We start from the raw sequence: 22,376 nt of genomic DNA, 5'->3' as shown, positions 1-22,376 counted from the left end.
TGTGTAGCCCTGGTACTCACTCGCTTCCGGTGAGGACTGACCTCCAGCTTCATGACTGCACACTTGTTTAGAGTATTTAATCGCCTACAGAGCAGAGAAAGGACATGAGCAAAAAGAGGAAACCACAGGCGGGCGCATGTCTTCTGAACAACTGACACAGACAACGAGCTTCTCTGAACTTATTTCTAATTTAGGCAAGCTTGCTACATTTCTGTTACAAAGGGGGCAATGGGGTCCTGGCATGGCCGCACACCTCTTTAATCTTAACACCTAGGAGGCGGAGGCAAGTGGATCTTTTGGAGTTGGAGGCCAGCCTGGTCTTGCTGGTGGGTTCTATTTTAAAAAAACACAAAAAGGTGACTAACTCAAAGGTGCCTTTCTACTTCTTGCACCATTGGTTTAGATTTCACACTTGCCTTTCCTTAGTGGACAGCATACTACAGTGGCAGGGGCAGATCTGCTTAGGGGAAAAGGACAGCTGTGGGAACTGAGGAAGGTGGCTGGCAAAGAACTCAGCACTGGGGTAATGAGGAGAAACCAGGAAAGGGGATGACATTTGAAAGTAAAGAAAAAAAATAGCCAATAAAAAAATTTTATTTTTTTGAAAATTAAGAAGGACAATGGGCTTCAGGGATTTCCTTGTCAGAAGGTGACTTTTATAGCCCGGTTATTCTACAGAGGCAAAGTCCCAGCCCTCTTTAGTACTCAGTGCTTTGCAGCGTCCCATCAGGGGAGTGTGTTTTCCATGTCGACAGCCATAGTACAAATGATTATTTTCAAAATTTCCCTTAGAACACAGTCTCTTCTGAGACAGGAGTCAAACTGCAGCTTTGAACGCTCTGCCCCCATTAATGGTGACATCATCTGTTTAACATTAGAGAAAGGGGGGATGGCAGAGAGCTTGGTGATGGGGTACTTGCACTTGCAAAGGACACACACACACACACACACACACACAAAAGGCTTCAGATCAAATCCTTAGCACAGCAGAAATCAATCAACCAACCAATGAATCAATCAGCTTCATTAAAAGTCACAGGAGAGAAAAAAATTACAACAGCATCCGTTAACGACTCGATAACTAGTGCTCAGGCGTCAGTGGTAGCTCCCTAGGCCTCAGTGGATCTCAGTACCTCCCAGATGACAATTGCCAAAGTCTTCCTTTTTAAACACGTCCGCTTCTTTCCTCATAAGCTGTACACATCTCCCCATCAGACTTGTATTTCTTTCCCAAGTTACTTTTATTCATGGGGTAATGGCGCTCAATTCCCTCTACTTCTGACTGATCCTGTGCCCTCCTGGGCTTTAGCTCCCTGTCTGCTCTGACAACTTGGATGCACCAGGATTTCTGCAGCCTGATAAGCCTGCCTTTGATTCCAGAGATCATGGGGAAGCCTGTTTATAGAATAAACAGAGATAAAGCAAGAATACCAACGCTGGGAAAACCTCTCCTTTCTTGGAGACGGGGGGGGGGGGGGGGGGACAGCTGAGAGACACTGGAAGCTCAGAATGGGGTGTAGGGTCCCTCTCTGAGGGGCCTCAGTTAAATGACACACCCAAATGCTTCACTCCCCCAATTTTTTTCAAGAATGAGGAATGGGTAAGTCAGTTTTAGGTCTGGGTTTCATTAATAGAACCTGTAATCAAATCTGCACTTGGCTCCATTTGGGCTTTAATGGTTGAATGGTGTTTATAACCAGATTTACTAGGCATGGAGGCTTATGGGACTTGGGGAACTTCACAAACTCCAGTTTGGGCCACACAACAGAAGACCCAGGAGGTTAGTGTGAGAAAAGTCAGCACAGGACTAGTGGCATTATGTTCCTGAAGGCCATACCTACTCTCGGGGTTTCTGTGGTTCTCAATAATTTCCCGTCACCCACCAGCATTCCCCAGGCTCTCCAGAGTTGGACCCTCACACAGAGGGGCACTAGACACGGAAGACAGTAGCTCTGGCCAGGGAAGAAACTCATTTCATAGAAAAGAACAGAAGGATTGTCACCAGACGCTGGGAAGGGACTGGAGTCACAAAGAGGCAGCCAGCAATGCAACACAAAGTCAGCGGGACTTGGCATACTGGAGTGACTATACTGAACATTAATTTTACATTTTAAAACAGCCAATTTGCATATTCCCCAGACAAGAAATAATAGACATGATGGCAGATTTGTTAAACACCACAATTTTAGTTACACACCTTACACACAAGTATTGAAACATCACATGCTACCAAATAGATACACAAAGTCATGTTATGTCAATCAAGAATTAAAATATGGTTCTTACTAGGTAAACTGCCACTGTCTTTGGGTGAGGCACTAGTTTCTTTTTTAAGTCTCTGACAATTTATCTTTATTTTAAAAGGGACGAAAGGGGGACTTGGAAAGCTCAGGAATCTCATCCCAGGCCCCGGGGTTTAAGCACAGTGGCTCCAGTGCCCAAACACCGCAACCTCTGCAGTTGGTTGTGAAACCATTATTAACAATGGGGGGAATAGCCAGCAAAGTAGATCTGAAGTAGCATTGGTCAGGTAAGTGGCCTTGGGCTATCAGTAACCATCTGTGTCCTTGGGCATTCATACCCCCCACCACCCAAGGCCAGGGCTCTGCAGGAATGTGCAGGTCTTATCTCTTGGGTGCCTTGGGTCTGTTTTCCAGGGAGCCAAAGGTGCAGTATCAAAGCTGCAAGAGCTTTGGTGCACCAGAGCTGGAGGCATGCAGATGAAAGCAGAGCAAAGGTCAGGCCATCGTTGCATTTAAAGTAAGTCAGAAGAAATAAGAAAACAAAGGCCCTGACAAAAATTATTTAAATTCCTGTAGGTTTTCCAGGCATTCATACAAAAAAAAAAAATGTTACTTGTTGAGTGTCATCCTAGCACTTGGGAGGCTGAGGCAGGAGGATTCTAGCCCAGTTTGGTCTACAGAGAAGGTTCCACTCCAAACATCTCCTACCTTCTCCAATTATTTGCTTCCCTTTAAAATGAATGGTAAGAGCCACAAGGTTAGAATATCTCTGGAGTTCTTGACAGGGCTTTGGTGTGTCATGGTGGTTTGGGGAGAAAGTACGAACTGAGGATGACGGTGACAGACAACATAGTTTTGTTTTTTTATTTTTCATTTGACAAGTACTAGCTGATGTTCCCAATTCCTCTCATGTGTTGTTGAAGGAGCCGGTTTTAATTCCAAAGGAAAAACAACGGTCTGAAATTTTCCTGAAGCCACGGGAAAACATTTCACAAGAGGCATCCCAGCATGGCTCACGGTTTACAACACCATCGGTACGTGCTTTGAGACACCACTGCAAACTCTTCCAGTCCTGAGTAGAGCTTGCTCATAGCTTCCCCAGTGGGTTTAGGTTATTGGTGAAGCTAGCAAGACAGAGGGGAAACAATCTCTTCGAGGGAATACATCCACTGCTATCTTAGACTAACACTTTAAGAATACCAGGCAGGGGGCTGGAGAGATGGCTCAGTGGTTAACAACAGCACTGCCTGTTCTTCCAGATGGACCTGGGTTCAAATCCCAGCACTTACATGGTGGCTCACAACTATCTGTAACTCCAGTTCCAGGGGAATCTAATGTTTCCTTCTGTCTTCATAGGCACTGTACATACACTATACATGAGTAAAATACACATAGCCTAATAATTATACTTTATAGTCATTACCAAATTTATAAATATAATAAACTTTTATTTTAGGAAGCCTGTGGTTCAAATGCATCCTATGTCTAAGAGTCTTCTGCCCTGAGTAAGAAATGTTTTTTAAAAAAATCAGCTCCTTTTATCTTTGTATCAATGACAGCTATGTGACTTGCAAAACCAGGACTATGAACATTTCCTGCGCAATGTTCATAGAAATTAGAGTCACTGAGCACACAACATGGTTCACCTCATGGCACAGTTCACAATGTGAGGAATTCTGTGTCTACAACTCAGCTGCTTAAATGCCTGAACGGGGGAAAGATACGTGTCCACAGAAAACAGCACCAGCCAAGAGGAAAAATGTATAAATACTCCACAGCCTTGTAGTCTGACGGCCCTGGGATTCCATAGGCTGAGGAAGTATCAGGAAGCCAATGGAGGGCTCTTGGAATCTGCCTATGGCTCGAATCTGTTCCCTTCTCTGAAAGCCCAGGTCACTGCAGTTATGCGCCTCCGTGGACAAGGAAGGGCCTCTGGTTTCCCATCTTCCAATACCTGGATGGCTATTACTATAGGTTCTGAATAATTTCTCTCTTTTAATAACAAAGTAACTTTTCTGAGGGAGGATCTTGCTTTGTAGCCCAGACTGGCTTCGAATTACCAGTTTGTTATTTTCCTCTGCCTCCCCAGGGCTGAGATGTTAGTGAGCATTTACATGCTGAATAAAAATTTCCTTAAAAAAAAGAAAAAATGAAAATTTAAGCCCATTTTTTTTGTACACATCCTTCAAACTTTTCTTTTTTAAACTATCACACCTCACTTGTATGAGGTATGTCAGCTGACCCAGAATCCATGACCAAGTTGGAACACAGATCAAGCACTGGTTTCCTTCAGGCCTCTTTATTTGTAAGCACTTAGTCTCTTCTATGGGAGGCGGCTTCTATTCTCAGGTTATGGTGTTCGGAGCCATAGCCTAAGTCAAACGGTAGAGTATGCCTTTTTCTTTCTAAAAACGAAAAGGTTGATTTTGAACTGACGTTCCAGAAAAACAAAAAAAATCTCCAAGAATTTAAATCGCAACTCTTTGGGGCTGACATACTGCAATGATACTTTTTTCTGACGCAGAAATTCCTAAGCTGTTGATATGGCTCCCAAAGTGGCTTAACATGTGTGACATGGGTTATCTAACCCAAAGCTCAAGACTTTCCAAAGATGCCTCTTCCAAACAACAGAGAGGACTTGAGAACACATTAATTCAGCCACACAGCTAAGCTCGAAAACACCTCTACAATGTCCTCTGCAGATCTCTGTTCCAGCCGCCGACTTCTTGCCCTCCCCAAAAAGGCACTGGTGACACTGCTCCTTCCAGATGGCACAGTGGTGACATTACACACCTCAGAACACTAATTTGCATTTCCCAGAAAAATGTGTGCATTATCCTGGACACTTCTAACTAAAGCTGTACATGGTTTCTTAGGGGTGAATATTTTCTTTTGTCTTTCCATAAACTATAAAATCTAGTCTCTTCCATACTGTATTTTAAACATATAATGTATCTTTGCCCAAAACTTCATTGAACAGACTTACTGCTTCATACGTTATATGAGAAAGGTCACGTGCGTGTGTGTGTGTGTGTGTGTGTGTCTGTGTGCGCGCGCGCGCACAGTGTGTATTATTTTCACGGCCATTACTGTGTTGTTTACGGATACTGGAGAAGGAACACCAGACACCATTTCCCCATAAGATGGCTTCCCCAGTTGAAGAAGACACTGACGTGAGGGACTGGATCAAGAGCCCATGTCATGGCGAGCATGTGGGTCTAAGTGGATCCCCTGCATTCAGGTAAAAGCCAGATATCACAACACTGGAGCTGTAGATTCAGTGAGACCTTGCTTCCAAAACAGCACTGGATTCTAACCTCCGGCCTCTGTGAACATGTACACACGTTCGCACACACAGGGACACAGGCACGGGGACTTTCACTAAGTCATTGAAAAAGAGAACTGGTTGTAACTTTAGAATCATACCAACATGTCAATTCTGCCTGTGCACATTAGTTTCCCTAGAACAGGGTATGAAAGCCTTTAGGTTTTGAGAAAAATTACAAAGGGATGGATGATGGAAGGGGAACTGAACATGTCATCCAGGGTTTGAGAGGATTATCTGAGGTCTGCGTAGCCTCAAGTTTTTTATTACGTTCTCTTCTCTAAACCCCACCCACTGAATGGTATCTCTGACAGCTTTATTCAAAGTTCACATCAATGCATGTTTACTGCCTGTCTCCTATACATTAAAGGCTGTGCTCAGTGAGTTTACGGCCTACTTAACCCTGTCATCACTCCACCTGGGGCAACTAGAGGTCCTGAGGCGCCTCCTTGGAATTCAAGAACAACTCTGTCTGGCTCCACGTGCTAGTCCCACCCTGTCCATGACTCCACACAGAGGCAGTTCTGACTCCCTCACCATACCTGTGGTCAGTTCCATTAACTCTTCAGACAGTTTGCTGCTTTTGCTGTCAAATGATGACAAAATATGGGATGGTGCTACCAAGGGCCTCCGAGGACACCACGGATGCTATTTCCGCAGCACGGTCACATAACAAACATTTTACTTTAGCGGTCATCAAATGGTCTATAGCACAGCAGCATAAATCACTGGACCATCTGATAATCAAAGACCTCGTGTGGTTTAAGATAAGGCAAACCAAGTCTGAGAGACAACTATCATTTTTTTCTTTTTTATTCTCTGGAGACAGGGTCTCTCTGTGCAGCCCTGGAACTCTCTGTAGACGAGGTTGGCCTTGAACTCAGCTTGGCCTGCCCCTACCTCCTGAGTGCTGAGATTAAAGTAGCATGTTTTTAAAAGAAAGGAGAATGTCAGGTTACCTGCAGAGAGCCTCGATGGCATCTTTGTCCAAGAAATCATGTTCTCTCTTGACCAGCGCAATATCAATAGGGAACAGGAGATCTGTAAGAATTAAAACAAGTACATCTGTTGAGAATATAGGATCTTGACAAATTAGACTCTTCTGGCAAGATGCTGAGTATCTATGGCTCCTGTCTCCTAGAGAGCTACGTGGATGCATGAAGCAGCTTATGACAACTCTGAAGGGCTCTAAACCGGCTCTGAAGGACTTTAGAACCCCCTGGGTTGCTTCTTAGTTGCAGAAGTGGTTCAAAATCACCAGAAGGCAGTAAATACCCACTGTATGTTATAATTTAAGCTAGAATGAATCCAGTGAGGAGTCTCCTTTGTAATGTGGCTTAAACCAAAAATGTCCTTGCTCTGGAGCCATCAGGGAAGGGGGTCACAGGAAAAACGAAAGCAAATACAAACCAGAACTCAGGCCAGGAAAGGCTCATAAAACAATGGTCAGGGGCAGCTGTAGGGACTGGTCCATGATAGGACAGACTGCAGAGAATTCAAGATATGCTATTTTAAAACAAATATTAGCATTACCTTATAGGTGGGGGGATTGCAGCCCCAGTGAAACAAAGGACTAATTATAAAGTACAGTAAAACAATAGCACCCAAGCCCCCCACAAAATAAGAGTCCAGTTCTTGCAGAACAATGAGCCACTTGCCTATGGGCCTGAGAGCTGGAAGAACTTACTGCTTGAAAAGATTCCTGTAAAAGGAACTGGTGGACTCTGGGACTATGGAGGGATATAGGGGGAGGGGTGGACAAAGGCTGTTTACTGGGTACAGACAGGAAGCTGGCCGAGGAACAACTTCTAATGTTTTGGTGTGCTATTAAGATGCCTGAGTGACCATGACTGTCTTTTTCAAAATGGGTAGGAGAGAGGGGATACGGAACTCTCCCCAAGACAAAACAGTCTGTAGGATGACAGATACGCCAATTACTCGGCTCTGATCCCTACAGACAGGACTAGTTACTATGTGCCAATTGAAAATTTTGAAAAAAAAAATTGCTCCTTGGGTTCCAGCTTTGGAAATTAAATTCTTTTCAATTACCGGACATTTTGACACATGCCTTTAATCACAGCAGAGGCAGGGAGATCCCTGGATTCCAAGCTAGCATGGTATACCTAGAGGTTTCAGACCAGCCATAATTACAGTGAAACCCTACGGATAAATGCATCCCGGGATGACACCCAGGAATGACAGTAACATGACCATAGTTCCAAAATCCCATTGGGTAAAAGCAAGCGACCCTCCTTGTGCAGTTCAACTATTAATGTTGATTCATGGGCTTCCCAGTAAAAAGCACATAGAGTATTACAAGTCGGCCGGGTGCAAAAGCCATCATCCCAACAAGATCAGGATCATCATCATCACCATCATCACCACCACAATATCATCCTCATCCTCATCATCATCTATACAACCCTCCTGAGCTTTGAAGAGGAAATGCTATAGCTGGGTAGGCAGGGTGAGTGTTGGGTGCTGTAGCTAACTAGCCACGCCCTTATTCCTGAGTTGACAGGTTGACTTCCACAGTTTCTAACTCATAATCACTAGTTTTACAGATTAATACAAAATTCCTTATCCCTACAGCATCCTTTTTTAGGGATACACTTACAGCATCTTTTCAAAATCAATAAAAACAATTGGGAAACCTATCTGGGGATTTGTTTGCCATCTGATCCTTTCTTCCGGAGGCAAGGGTTAGGTTACTCTTACCCTGATGGGTAATATGTACAGACCAAGGACACAGTTTCAGCTCAGCGAGCAACAAAGACATGCATGGAACGTGGTATTCCAAGCCTTATATTTCTTCATCAGTAGACAGGAGGGATGAAGACACGGTGAAGATTACAGTGAATATGAGGACAAATTATAAATTCCTGAACAGAACCAAGACCTCATAGCCCTGACTTTTCGAACCCAGACTTTATTAAACAATAAGCCCAAATCAGTGAATATATTTTTAGGTGATATATAACATGAAACCTATAAATGTGAATGTAAAACATTACTTCCGTGCCTGTTACGCCCATGTGAAAAAGCAGTCGGGTTATTTTAGCCAATTCTAACTTTCTGCGCTGTACTTAAGGTCACTTTTCTGATCCAAATGAACAGTTCTGTTTTCTAAAAACATCCAGTAATGACTGTGAGGAACCCAAGAATTCAATTTTCTTACTTGCTCAGGATGTTTTCTGAAGGAACTGGCTTTTAAAAGACGATGGTTTTTGGTGACGACAAAAGTGTGGTCTGAACCCAACTTCCAGGTTGGGTTTAGAAGCAGGAGGTACAAATATTCAGGTTCCAAATGGAGCTAATCAGAAGATGAGGATCTGTGGGCTGCTATGCTCCGAACGTGTATGGTGGATGGCTTGTTAACCTGGTGCAGGCGTGCTGAGGTGAGAAACCTCTGCCTAGACCTCAAGCAGGGCACACTCCAGAGTCAGTTTCTGTTTCAAACGACCTGGGCAGGTGTGGGAGTCCCCAGTTACCAACCGGGGAAAATGGAGCTTTTAGGGCGGCGAAAGTAAGAAAGGTGCTGGAAATTGGATTTACCAAAACCAGCAGGCACAAGAGGGGGGTCACCCAGCAGCACATCAACACCCCAAAGAGACATAACGGGAGGAAATGAAATCCTCAGAGAGGAAAGCAGAAGCCCACCGCTGCAAATCCAATTGTCTTTATCTCCAGAAGAGCTGTAAATTAGAAAAGCCACAAGAGCGGCTCCTGCGACCATCTCCAAAGCCCGTTAGCAGGTCAGGTCTGTCTGAAGGCAAGCAACTCAACACGGTGAGTGTTAAAACCCAAGATGAAAGGGGGATAAGACATTTCCGAAAGGCTGTGCAATTGAGGGGCAGGAAGCTACTTCAGAATGTAAAAGTCAGTGGTCACCCGCACATTCTAGTGTCTTTGGTAAAAGAAGGTACTCTGAACACTACAAAAGAGGAAAGCGGATGACTGTCCAGCCACAAACCCTTGGAGCTGCAATGGGGTCCTGCCTGCAAGACATGCCTAAGACGGTGGCACTAAGCTTTTGGGAGTAACCAACCACTATCTGATTGACTCCAGGCCCTCTCCACAAGATGGGACACATGCCTGGCACTGCTTGGCTGATGAAGGATGAGACTAGAGAGCCCAGGGACCTTGAGTAAAACCAAATACCTCTTATCCTAAAAAAGAAAGATTTCTACTGACATTTGGTATGAGTATACATCAGTGCCTGTCTCAATGATCACTGGAGAAGCTTCCCACCACAGCAGATGAGAACAAACGGAGACTCACAGCTAAACACTACGCAGAGTGAGAAACCTTGGAACTCAGCCTTACATGGGCTGTCTCCACCAAATTTCTACCCTCAGGGAGCTCTACAGAAGAGGAGTCAGAAAGTTTAGCAGTACCAGGAGAGGGGGTAGGAGGGAGAGAACCTGAAGTTGGGTAGGTAGGGAGGAGTTGAGGGAGGGGAAAGTATGATCAAAATAATTTGCATAATCATTTTAATAAAAAGTAAAAATAATAAAAAATGCAAACTCCAAAAAAAATAAAATTATAAAAACAAGGTTCACTATTTTAAAGCTGTAATTATTATAAAATGATTTCATGTACAGATAACAGGCTCGTTTGAGTGAACAGCTACTACATCTTAGAGGATGCAATGCGCATATCAGCCCACAAACCCAGAGACTCAGAGAATGAGTTAGAGACAACTGTTCTTTCTCTGTCCCCAGCATCCTGTCAACTTGACACAAGCCAGGGTCATCTTAGGAAGACAGAAACACAGCTGAGAAAATGCGTCTCTCAGACTGGCCGGTAGGCAAGTGTGTGTGGAATTTTTTTGATTAATGATTGACTTGGGAGGGTCCAGCCCATTGTGGGCGGGGCCACTTGGACAGCTTGTCCTGGGTACCACAAGAAAGCAAGCCAGCAAGCAGCACTCCACCACGGCCTCTGCTTCAGTTCCTCCCTGCAGGTTCCTGCCTTCAGTTCCTGCCCTACTCTAGGTGATGGGCTATAAACTGTAAGTTTGTCCATACTTATCACAGTGATGAAGAGCATAAACTAGTGCAGTGGCCTTTTAAACTTTAATTTTCCTGTCTTGATGCATGTGTGTGTGAGTTTGGGTGGGTGCCCACGCACAGGTTTGCATACACATATGGAGACAAGAATTCAGTGTCTCCTGTCTTCTTCAGTAGCTCTCCACCTGACTCCTCTTCTTGAGTCAGGGTCTCTCACTGAGCTCACCACTTAGGCCAGGCAGGTTGGCCAGTGAGCTTCAAGGATCCTAAGGTGATGTTATAGGCGCATAGCATCACCTCTGGCTTTTTATGTGTTAGGAAGCTGAACTCAGACCCTCATACTTTGTGACAGTCACTTTACTAACGAAGCCACCTCCTTAGAGCCTTTTGTTTTTTTCTCAGATAAACAACAAGAATGCCACAGGAAAGATAATATTACCCTCAAGACAACCTACAGGGGAAGACTTGTTTCAAAGAACTAGAATGCAGAACAAGGAACTCTTGAAAATCTTGTTCTTTATTTTTGAGACATAATCTCACTGTATAACTCTGGCCAGCCCGGAACTTAGTACGTAGACCTGGCTGATTTCAGATCTGCCTGCCTCTGACTCCCACATGCTGGGCATGAAGGTATAAACCATATGACTGGACAAACACCATTTTTAAAGGCACAAATAACTTTGTAGAACAATTGGCTTTGGTCATTACACACACACATACACAGAAATACATTTATATGGACAAATTCATTACTGTTAATGATTAAGGAAATGGAGTGATAATGTATCTCTCCTTTTTTTTTTTTTAATGCATCTGAACAGTAAAATCTAAAGTCTGAGTATGCGTGAGCACAGGGTCTAAGTTTTATTGATAGGAGTGAAAGCTAGCACATGGGAAATTGTGTATTACAAAATAGAGTATGTGTTCAAAAGTAACTGTTCAAAAGTAACAGTTTGTAAGAATAAAACTACTGAGATCCCCACTAACCAGAGTACAGATAGAATTATCTTTAATCCACTTGATGAAGTACTATATAGTAGTCAAAAGAAATGAGTTAGAGGAACACACAGGTCAGAGGGAGTGTAGTATACCACTGCTACACGAACAAACCAGATCTACATAACACCCTTTTTTTCTTTTTTGAAAAGGTAGAAATTACACACACTATACCTTTCAAGAATGTCAATAAAACTACAGAAAATGAGTACATGAAAACCAATGTTTCAGGACACTCTCTGCAGAGAGACAAGATGACTCCATTATGATCCAGGGTATCCTTTTGCTTTTGTTTTGAACGGTGGGAGTCTTGGGTACTTACCTCATTGTTTACATTAAAAAACAAAAAGACAGAATAAGTAACAAAATGTCTCCAAAATGCTCAGCATTGTGTATGAACTCAGTATTATGACTTGTTGACTTCAAATAAGATGGCCTTCTGAGCTTACCTTCATAAAGCTGTGCATACTGAGGGAAACCAGTGACTCTCAGCCAATCGCAAGCTTCCTTGGCTTCAATTTCTAGAAACAAACAGACACATCTGTTAGCCGCATTATCCCCACATGTGGTATTCCTACATTAATAAGCTGATTTATCAGACCAGTAAAATTTAAGTTTTGTAAACCAATGTATACCAATAGGCAGACAAACCAGCAAAAGGTGCTCTATACCAAATGGTTTGCATTTTATACATATTTCAGTCTTTTATAAATGAATGTTAATGATCTATTTTCTCTTTAAAGAAAACAGAAGGGGCCGGGGTTGTGACTCAGTGGTATAGCCATGCACACGGCCCTGGGTTTCCCCATTGCTGCAGAAATCAAAATAAACCAACAAACCACCACCAACAAAACCAACCAACAAACAAACAAACAAAATCCAAGATGGGGTCCCAGAAGTAAGTCACTCCATGGTGCTTCTGGACAAAGCAAAGCATGGTTAGAGTTCAGAATAACTCATCTGGAACTTTGCTGGCTTAACAAGATGTATTATTATCTTCTGCTTCAACAAAACACACCAGATATACCCTTACACATTACAGTAGAACTTGACTGGGCACCTTTAGAGCCCCAGGTGACACGTGAGGACGGGCCATTTTTAACAGCCAAAGACTATGACAAGTGCCTTTAGGAACACAGTATTCACTAGTAGGAGAGAGACTCAGGCTGCCTCAGGAAACCAGGGCATGAAGTCACTAGCTCCCAGCATCTTGGCAGGCTAAAGGCCTAATAACCCTGTTCCCTGTGGTTAAACATCTTGTAGATAGTATGGATAAACAGAGAGGCCAAGAGCCTCTGACAGACTGTGTTAAAACTCACTCAAGCACATATTTACAATCCTGTTAAAAGTGGCTCACAGAGGAGGTCCTGGACACATTAATTAGTTTCTGTGTTTGCACAGAGAATACTCCTTTCAACTCCTCTTCCCACCTTCTTCGGGCCATTCGAGTGTTTAGTTATTTGAAGCTATCCACTCCTTTCCAGAAGCCTCCACACGGCTAAATCAATCCCAGATTCCTTGATTCATTTCCACGCACTGTGCCAGATGTCAGTCTGGTGCGCAAGATTACAAAACTATCAGATTATTTTTGTCTACTAGCTTTAACTTTCTCAACTTTTTTTTCTTTTTGATTTTGGTAACCTTTCCTTTTCCTTTCAGGAAAAGCATCTTTAAAAAAAAACCTCATCAGTAAGGCGACTTGCAATACGGTTACAGCGCACACACCACTCCACGGAGAAAAGAAGCTGTGATTCTCCAAGCTAGGTCCTAGCCAAACTGAAAGGAGGATGACCCTGGGCTGTCATTAAATAGCACGGTAAACACTGCTCTCGTGAGTCATCCTAGCGTAGAGATAAAGTAGCGTGACTAAACGCAAGACTCAGGACGGGAGCCTGAAGAGCCTGCAGGGGTGACAGAGCAGAAAAGCTTCGCCACTTGCACAGGGTACGCTGTGCAGATGTGCACTACCTGGGCCACACCTTAGGTGTGTGCTAAGGGGTAACACGTGGAGGTCAGGAAGGACAATGTGTGAAAGTCCGGTTTCTCCTTCCCACCACACAGATCTCAGAGCCAGATCTTACATCATCAGCTTTGGCAGCCCTCGCATGTTTTTTTTAAATCCATGTCTTCTTGTCTTAGTAAGAAATTAAGAAAGTTTTAATAAGATTGTAAAATAGGGGAGGGGGCGTGGAGGGAGTGGAGAGAGTGCAGTGGTGAGGAGCTGGGGGTTCAAATCTCAGCACCCATGCGACAGCTCACAGTTCCTGGGGAATCCCATAATCTTTCACATACATACATGCAGGAAAAACACTGATGCATAGAGAATAAAAATAATTAATAATAATTTAAGAATTTAAAAATAATAATTAAAAAATAGTTAAAAATAATTGTAAAACAGCTTCTAGAAGAGTACTGTAAGGAGAAAACCCATGAAAGCTCAGTATTTTATTTTAGAGACTGAAAATCATATTTTCCCTGATTAGCCCTCCTGTCTGCCAAATATGACTACAAGAAGAAAGAAAAAAAAAAAGGCTGCTTGTTTTAAATAGGTCTTTTATCTTTTAATTAGTTCTTTTATTTTTGGAGATTACACCACTTCCCTTTCCTTTTCTTCCCCCCAAACCCTCTTAAATTTCTCTCTCCTTGCTTGCTCACAAACTCATATGGCCTTTAAAACACACACACACACACACACACACAACACAGACATACATAGAGTATGGGTGTTTTGCGTGCATGGAGATCTGTGCCCCATGTGCATGTCTGGTGCACAGGGAGGTCAAGACAAGGATGTCAGATCGCCTGGACCTGGAGTTACATATGACTGTGAGCCACCATGTGGTTGCTGGGAATAGAACCCTGATCCTCTGGAAGAGCAACAAGTGCTCTAAACCACTGAGCCATCTCTCCAGCCCCACAAATTCTTGGCCTCTTAAAAAGATGCTTAGGATAATTCACTGTGTCTATGTCCTTAGAGACAATATTCAAAGAACAGACTGTTGGATACTGGACAGTGGCTAGAAAGTAATGTTTGCTTTCTTATTACTTCACTTAGTGCTAAGTAACTAGAGATGATAAGCATGGGCAGCCAGACTCTGACACCTACTTACACCACGTTCCTGATATTCTTCTTAAAGTGGCTTCAGGATATTTTTTCTAAGCTATCTTTATATCTATAAATGTAATCCTTTAAACATCACAAGAGCTTCCACATCCATTAATCCATTAAGGTTCCAATTAAGGATGTCTAAGGCTGGCCTGTGTCTCAGTTACTGGCTAGCCTGTGTCTCTCAGTTATTTTCTGTCATTAAGAAAAGGCATGCTTTCATTCAACCCTAAACTGATGCTCCACAGTCACTTTTAGAGTCGCTTGGTTAGAAAAGAAATGATGTGGGCTGGGGAGATGGCTCTGTGGGTGAGAACATTCACTCTGCAAGTGAGAGGATCTGAGTTCAAATCCCAGCATCCATGAAAAGAAACAAAACAACAATAAAACAACAACAGGCAGACAGGTAGGTCTGAGGCACTCAGGATTCTCGGGAACCTTCCAAACACCAGTTCATTTCCTCACACTGATCCTAACATGCGCTCATATCACCCTCAAGATAAAAGATCCTAAAACACAGATGGAAGCAGTCTTTCCTCCAAAAATGAGCTCTATGTCCTGGGTGAGAGAGGGAACAGGGATTCACGGAATGGTAGTTTCTTTGGATAGAGTAGGCTTTTTCTTTTGAGGGGAAAATATAGCAATAAAAGAAAGTTTAAGATATTGAAAATGGACATAGGTGGGTGGTTTAATGGTGTTCTTGCAGAAATCTGATTAGTTCAGTTCAATCCTGGAGCCCATGGGGGAGTGAAGAGATCCCTGAAGGCTGTACTGACCTCCACAAACATACCACAGCATGTGCACAGGGGACAGGGGTATGCACTCGCACACAGGCACACACACGGGTACTGAAAAATCCAAGAACGCCAGAAGCCTGTGAGCCAGTCACCTTAGCATGGCCCCTGCTCAGTGCTTCCACCTGGCTCTAAGGGTAGACCTTGAGTGCAGGTGTGTGTGGTGTTTTGAGAGCCGCGAAGTTGATGGTTTTAGAACAGACAGGCCTCTGGAGACTTGAAAAGCACTATGGTGACACAATGAAACTTGCAGGCAAGGGCTCTGCTAAGCAATCAACAGACAAACACGTTAAGGAGGAAACAGGAAATTTTCCTTGGAAGCGGCTTAGTCGTTGGGTCATTCGCAAGCTCTGCATCATGAGGTGAATGAGCGCTGAGACCCTTTGTGCAGGGCTGGGAACCCTTCGCCCAAATGTACACATTTCCTGGCTGGCAGGGATACCCCTTTCTTCTGCCCCCCCACACCTTAACTGTAAGTCTGCTGGCCTTCCTTAGTCGGCCAGCCTGCTGCTGAGCTTGCTGTTCTGAGCAGATTCAGTGACAGCCCAGAAGTCTAACTGAGCTGTGACACTTCCCCAGTGGGAACATGTGGATGTCTTTTCTTCTTTCCCAATATGCCTGCCCATCATATTTCTTCCTTCAAAGAAATGCCAAGGAATCAGAGGATGCTACAAAAAAAAAAAAAAAAAAAAAAAAAAAAAAAGACGCAAGCACTTTCCCCGGTTTCTTACAAGTCCTGAAGTAAGACAGATGTGTGGGCAAAGGTTCATGTGTACAGAGAGCTACGGGCAGACAGGGGTAGGTGGGGGGGTGGTGCTTTCAGATCCAAATCAAGATTCATTCCAGCCCCTGGCTGACAGATTCCTTCCAAAGGGAAGAAAGGGTCAGCTTATCAGTCTCTCCACTAGGTCAAGGAGGTCAGCAGTGCACACAAAGGCTTTGGTAGCAGCCCGTGGGTGTGGCTCATGGGTGGGTCACCTGGAGGAGCATCCAGGGTCCACAGGAGTACAGTAAGGCGGTTAAACATCAGGGACCAGAGTGATTCTTAACCCTGGGTGGTGGCAGCACTATCTTGAAACTTTCTACAAATGCCAAAGACCATGCGGTGCACAGCACAGACATCTTACTCTACAAGCTGTCTGAGCAATGGCCATGTGGACTGACTCCCCCGGGTCTCCCCACAGTCTGGTCACTCGGGACTAACACATCCTTCTGTCCTTGACTCTTCCTTTGAATCTAACAGCTTCTGGGTAACCCTCTCCCCATCAATCCCCCCAGTGAGATCTATGGGAAGCTAGACTGGTTTTCCCACACCGTGTTCTTCCCTCTGACCCACTCAGCTTAAAACTCAACAACTTCTGTCATCCTTGGGAGACAATCCAACCCCCTTGGCCAAGTCTCCCCAGCTCTCCTAACTTGGCCTCTCTGCCTGTCTTTTCAGCTCTTGAAAGGCCTCTAAGTGGGGGCTCTCTCCGTTTTCAGGATCCCCTGGCTATCTCTAGACTTCTAGACGTCCCCCTTCTTCACTTCACCAACTTCCCCCCTCATTCAAGTACACCCCAGAATATACTAGAGCCACGTGTCGATTGGTTGTAAAAATGCAAAGAAAGAAGTCCATTAAATTTTTCATTTCTTCAAAGGCAGACTAAGAGCTTTCAGTTGACAACCACAGGGATGGATGTGAAACACGAACCCCTGCCAAAGGCTAGCTATCAGTAGTTAGCTGTGTAAGACAAATTCCTACCAGGGCCAAGTCCCACAGAACACTTACTTCATATTTATTAAACTCCAATGTTATCTTATCGCAGGAAAGATTCTGAGGGCATCTCAACTGCATTCCTACCCTCAGGTGCCTAAAAGAAAATTTCAAACATCTATGGCATATATTCTGGAAGCTTCTGGGACACAGGGTAATCAGTCTGGGCAGACCCAAATCCACCGTGGGGCATTAAGTAGAGATAGTTGGCCTGCATTTTCTCCCTCATGTGGTCTTTACTTTCTGAACTAGGTGAACTGCCAGCTATCTTCTGGGATAATCAGAAAGGCTTGCCACGCCCCCTCCCCCACACCCCCTCCCCCGATACAGGGCCTTATGACCCTCTGCCCTTGTCTCAGATTCCTTTAGTTTCTCAAGTGCTCTTCTAGGACCTGGGAGTTTGTTATGTCCAGATTTGTTAAACCAGCACCAGTGAGATTCTCCCTTCCCAGTGGGAAGTCCTATGGGGAGCATACAAGGCCGGGCTGCTGACTACATCTCACCTATGCCACTCTGCCCCCAACACTGCCACCCCCAACTGATCCAGCCTCCCTGGCTTCTTCCTACCCACTGTCCTAGTCTCCATTTTCCTTCAGTGTGTACCGGGTATGTTCCGAGTGCTCTCCCCGTAAGCTCCAAGAATATAAGTCTGTCCATTTCCTTCACTGATATCCCCCTAATTACACCCTATTTTGTGGAAGTGTGGTCCCTCAGTAAATAAATAATGGTATAGATAAACCACCGACTTAATTTTCCTCCCAGTAATCGTAATTTTGACTAACAGCTACAGCAAGAAGTCCACTTTTCAGGCTAACCATTGTACGCATGCATGGTTACAACAGTGAGTTGTGTGTACATGTAAACCAAGTTTCATACAACAGTTACAGGCCCTCTAAGCATCTGCTTCTGCGCTGGTATTTCCTGTCTGCCTACTGTCCCTTCTCTAGGACATACTCCCTAACTGTCAACTTTCAGAATCCTCACTCTTCCACATACTATTTTAGGAACATTTCCCAACATTGTGTACAGTTGTTAATGCTTCTGTTGCCAAAAATGTATAAACTGCTTTTTAACAAAGCAGTGCTTTGATCTGTTTTATGAAAGGCTATGTTCATGATTCAGAGAACACAATACCCTAAACACTTGCTTATGTGTGGATCCACAGACCCCAAACCAAGTTCAATTTTCACAGAAAACCCTCCAGTCTATTAAAAAACCTCTTAGAATTATATATATATATATATATATAACTTTATATATAAATACAATATGTAAATACTATATTATATAAATATAATATATAATATACTATACATAAACATATCAATAGTATATTATACATAAATATACACATTATATATGTATATCTATATACATGTATACATTATGTATGTATGTATGTGTGCTTTAAAGTTTTACTTCTCCCATGACATTCTGACTCCTGGGGAACAGGGTGCTGACATGCACATGAACCTTTTCCTGTTATAAGGGAGTGGTCCAGAGTCTGGACAATCTGCTGCAATTCACAGGCACCAGGTGGTGTCTTCAGCCCTGGGAGCTTCTTGCCTGTTCCACAGCAGGGAGCTCTCACCTAAAACAGTCATGTGGCTCCTCAGTAATAGTGAAACAAACAAAAGCAGCAGCAGCAGCAGCTTGGGGCCGTTTCTTCTAACTACCTTCCTCAATCTGGAGAAGACTGGAGACAGAGATGCTGCTTTCTAGGAAAGAAAATACCTAGAAATAATCTAAGGAGGGGAATAAAGAAGCCACTTTTCCCCCTGTGATGTGATGACAACTTAATAAAGGGTTTTACCCTGGAAGAAGGAAACCTCCATGGAGACACCCCGAAAGCCTGCACCCGGGACCCAGCACTCGAGATGACACTTCAGCGATGCAGAAATTACATCAAGTACAATTTCCTCTGGGGATCCTTTTGCCCAAGCATGTGCAAAGTACTGCTTTAACCACTTAGACAGGCTCACATCACTGTCATTCTGTGCAGATGTGAGGTCCCCAGCGACAGACAGGGCTGTCAGGAACTCTAGCCTCCACACTAACGCACTGCATTCCCAGGGATAGAAGGTATCTCCCAGCTAATCAGAAACGAGCATCCGAACTCCGGGATGAAGAGGTCAGATGGAGTGGGGACTGAGGTACTGAGGGGACAGACGCAGCAACATCACCTCTCTCTATTTCATGGCAGTCTAGAGTTAGATAAAAATAGACCTTTACCACAACACCCCTCTGCCCCCACCTGATGGTCCCCATCCTGCTTTTATGTCACATGATGAAAGCCTATTACTCTGAATAGCAATTAGGGAAAAAGAATACCTTTAGGACAGCGCCCCTCCCCCATCCATCCATCCATCCATCCATCCATCCATCCATCCATCCATCCATCAATATACATACATTTACATATTTTCTAGGACTCCTTGCCAAGCACTTAAAGACTTCCAGTTGTATACTAAGGACAATGGCTGGGATTAGGTCTTAGGGTGCTAACTACACATTAAGACAGTTTTTAAAAAGGAAAAGTGCCTTATTTTACAAGCCTCAGTTTTGTCAAAGGTCACGCAAGTCTTGGGGTTACACCATCATTTTCCTCTTAACAGTCCCAAAGAACAAACACCCGATGGCAGTCCTAGAGCCTGCCCCACCTCTGTGCTGCACAGCAACCGTTTCTCCCCGTAAACGAGCCAAGCTTATGATTCTGCAAAGGCCAGCTTCCCACCCAGGCTTCTGTCCCTGGGTCCTCCCGGAGGAACAGAACAGAGAAAAGAAAACACTGAAAATCAGGATGCCACCTGAGCCTAAAATTTAGTGAGGAATTCCAACTGAAACAAAACAGCAGCAGTCACAAAAGCCAACCCAGTCTCCCCTCCATTTAAGCTTTTTCTTTTTTAATAGAAAGAAAAAAAAAAAAAGGAAATTAGAAAAAGAATGAAATGTGATGCTTTAACAAAGACCAATGAAAACACAATATGGTGAATGCTGGTTAAAGGCATAAGTTTGCCTCCTGCTTTGGTCTAACCTCAAGCAGGAAATGCTTTTCACTTTCACCTGCAGGTTTTTGTTTGGGTTGGGATTTTGTTGGTCTGATGATTTAAGTTATGCCAGTGTTATAAGAGCGGTATATCCCCTCACCCAAATCAGATCTGTACTAAGAAAAATAAATAAATCAAAATATGTAAATATATATATATGTGTATATATATATATACATATATATATATATATATATATATATATATATATATATCAAAATATATAAAGCAATTCCCATCTTCTAGAAAGATTAAGAAATCATTTTCTTTAAAATTGCTTAGGACCCAGCACCTGAGGCACACACAATGTAGATGAGTTAAATGTTAACTCATGACCATCCGCTTAATTCCCTATAAACACATTAAGGTCCCCATTTAGGAACCTTCCCAGTCTGTTTACACACATCAGCAGGAAGGGGTCCAGGGTGCTATTCGGTTGACTGTGACCTTGGACAGTGAACTTCTATCCCAGCTGCCCCTCAGCAGGGGATAGGATTTTCAAGGATGTCTTTGCAAAGTTCTGGAATTTCCCTTGGGGTGACTTGACAGATGCTCAAGTATCACACAAAATCCCCTTTCCGTATCCTATGGCCTGGACTAAAAGGGGGAATTCAGTGGACACTGGCTGTCCTGTGAGGCCTCCTTTTTATCCAGAGTGGAGAAAATATTCCGGATTTGTCAGCTGAATGTAACAAAGGGCACACAGACCTTGGCGGTAGGGCAGAGCCATACCTGGGTCACGGGCCATTTCACTCCAAAGTCTTTTCCTCACTGGCCTCCTAAGTATGGGGAGGCTGAGAGTGCCTCAACCTCAGGGTGTGGAAGCCTTTTGTCCCTCAGACATCCTTTGGAGACTCCTACAGGAGAAGGAAGGCGCCTCTGAGACAGGAATCAGGAAGTGACTTCCAGTTCTCTCCGCAGGACACTTAGAGGTGGGGTGGGTAAGAGATCAAAATGTGGGTGGGAGGTGTCCCAGACAACTGAGGGCAAGCGGGAGAGAGCTCAGGGTTCCATCAGCTTTGGGTTTTTCCTCTGCTAAGAGAGAGTCTGATTTGAAAAGGTCACCAAGTAGAGAAAGGCAGGGGAGAAGAAAGCACTCAGTATCCTAAAAATCTACATCTACTGACAGAACAAAAGCAGGGGGGTGGGGGTACTGAAGAAGAGAAACCTTTCCATTGTGTAGGGCTGGGAAACATTGTAGTACAATGTTTACCTGCAGCACCCAAAAGGCAGACATGTCTGTAAGATGCCGGCCAACTATTCCCACTGCTATCTAGCACAGACACCTTTCTTGGAAATTAATCTCCCAACACCCTCAGTGGAGAAAGCATTTCTCAGGCCAGGCCAGTAGAGGTGAGACTTTCTGGATGTGGTATTCTGGGACTCTCTCAGATGTTAAGGACAGGAGCTCTTGTCTCTAGCTGCTAAGCCACAATCACATGACACAGATACCCCACCCCCTCCCCAGCAAACAGAAGTCTTTGCAAGGTTCTGTTGGAACCTTCCACTCTTGACTGAGAGGCTCTGTAGCAGTATATGTGCTAAACTGGCACTGTTGTCTTTCCATCGGCCAAGCAAGAAAGAGCTAGTACAGAAAAAAGATCTAGGCAGAGCCATGCAATTAACTGTCCCTGGGAAGACTCTCCACCCTTATCATGGCTCATCATAATCCTCAACACTAACAGAGGGGCCACCTAAGGGAAAAGTGTTGACAGACAGGGTAGGTTGGCAGACAGACCTCCCCAGCTGGAAACCTACCCTTTCCACATCAACGGAGTGTCCCGCTGGAGTAGCCCCCCCCAGCCTCAAACTCAACAGAAAGAAATGAAAGTATAACATGAAGAAGCTCCAGAGATAAACCATTTGTAAGTCCTTAGTAACTTCAGTGATGGATAATTGTTACATTTACCCTATTCTAGTGTTTCTATTGTGACTCTTTGTCTAGGCTATGAATTTTAGTAGAGGAATGTATTCATGAAAGAAAAACAAAACAAGACAAAACAGGGTACAGAAAAGGACCAGCACTGTGTATGGTTTCAGCAATTCCCTGGGAGCTTGAAACTATTCCCTGAGGATAAGAAAGGACTAGTGTAATTT

The 22,376-nt window shown here is 43.9% G+C and overlaps 1 protein-coding gene across 4 annotated transcripts in view; it reads right to left on the bottom strand.

Annotated features, from left to right (window-relative positions):
• The window catches only part of DLC1 (DLC1 Rho GTPase activating protein), a gene marked incomplete at its 5' end in the record, with an annotated part of 374,393 nt that overhangs the window by 18,416 nt on the left and 333,601 nt on the right, over nt 1–22,376 (bottom strand). For all 4 annotated transcript variants that reach the window (XM_080929012.1, XM_080929013.1, XM_080929014.1 and 1 more), the window contains 3 exons: nt 21–84; nt 6,528–6,609; nt 12,026–12,097. In XM_080929012.1, coding sequence (XP_080785138.1) covers nt 21–84; nt 6,528–6,609; nt 12,026–12,097 — 218 coding nt within the window. The remainder of the gene's footprint in view (nt 1–20; nt 85–6,527; nt 6,610–12,025; nt 12,098–22,376) is intronic.

The sequence above is a fragment of the Micromys minutus genome (genome assembly GCF_963924665.1).
Source record: "Micromys minutus genome assembly, chromosome: 14".
Taxonomy (NCBI): Eukaryota; Metazoa; Chordata; class Mammalia; order Rodentia; family Muridae; genus Micromys; species Micromys minutus.
This window is presented reverse-complemented; position numbering and strand designations above follow the sequence as displayed.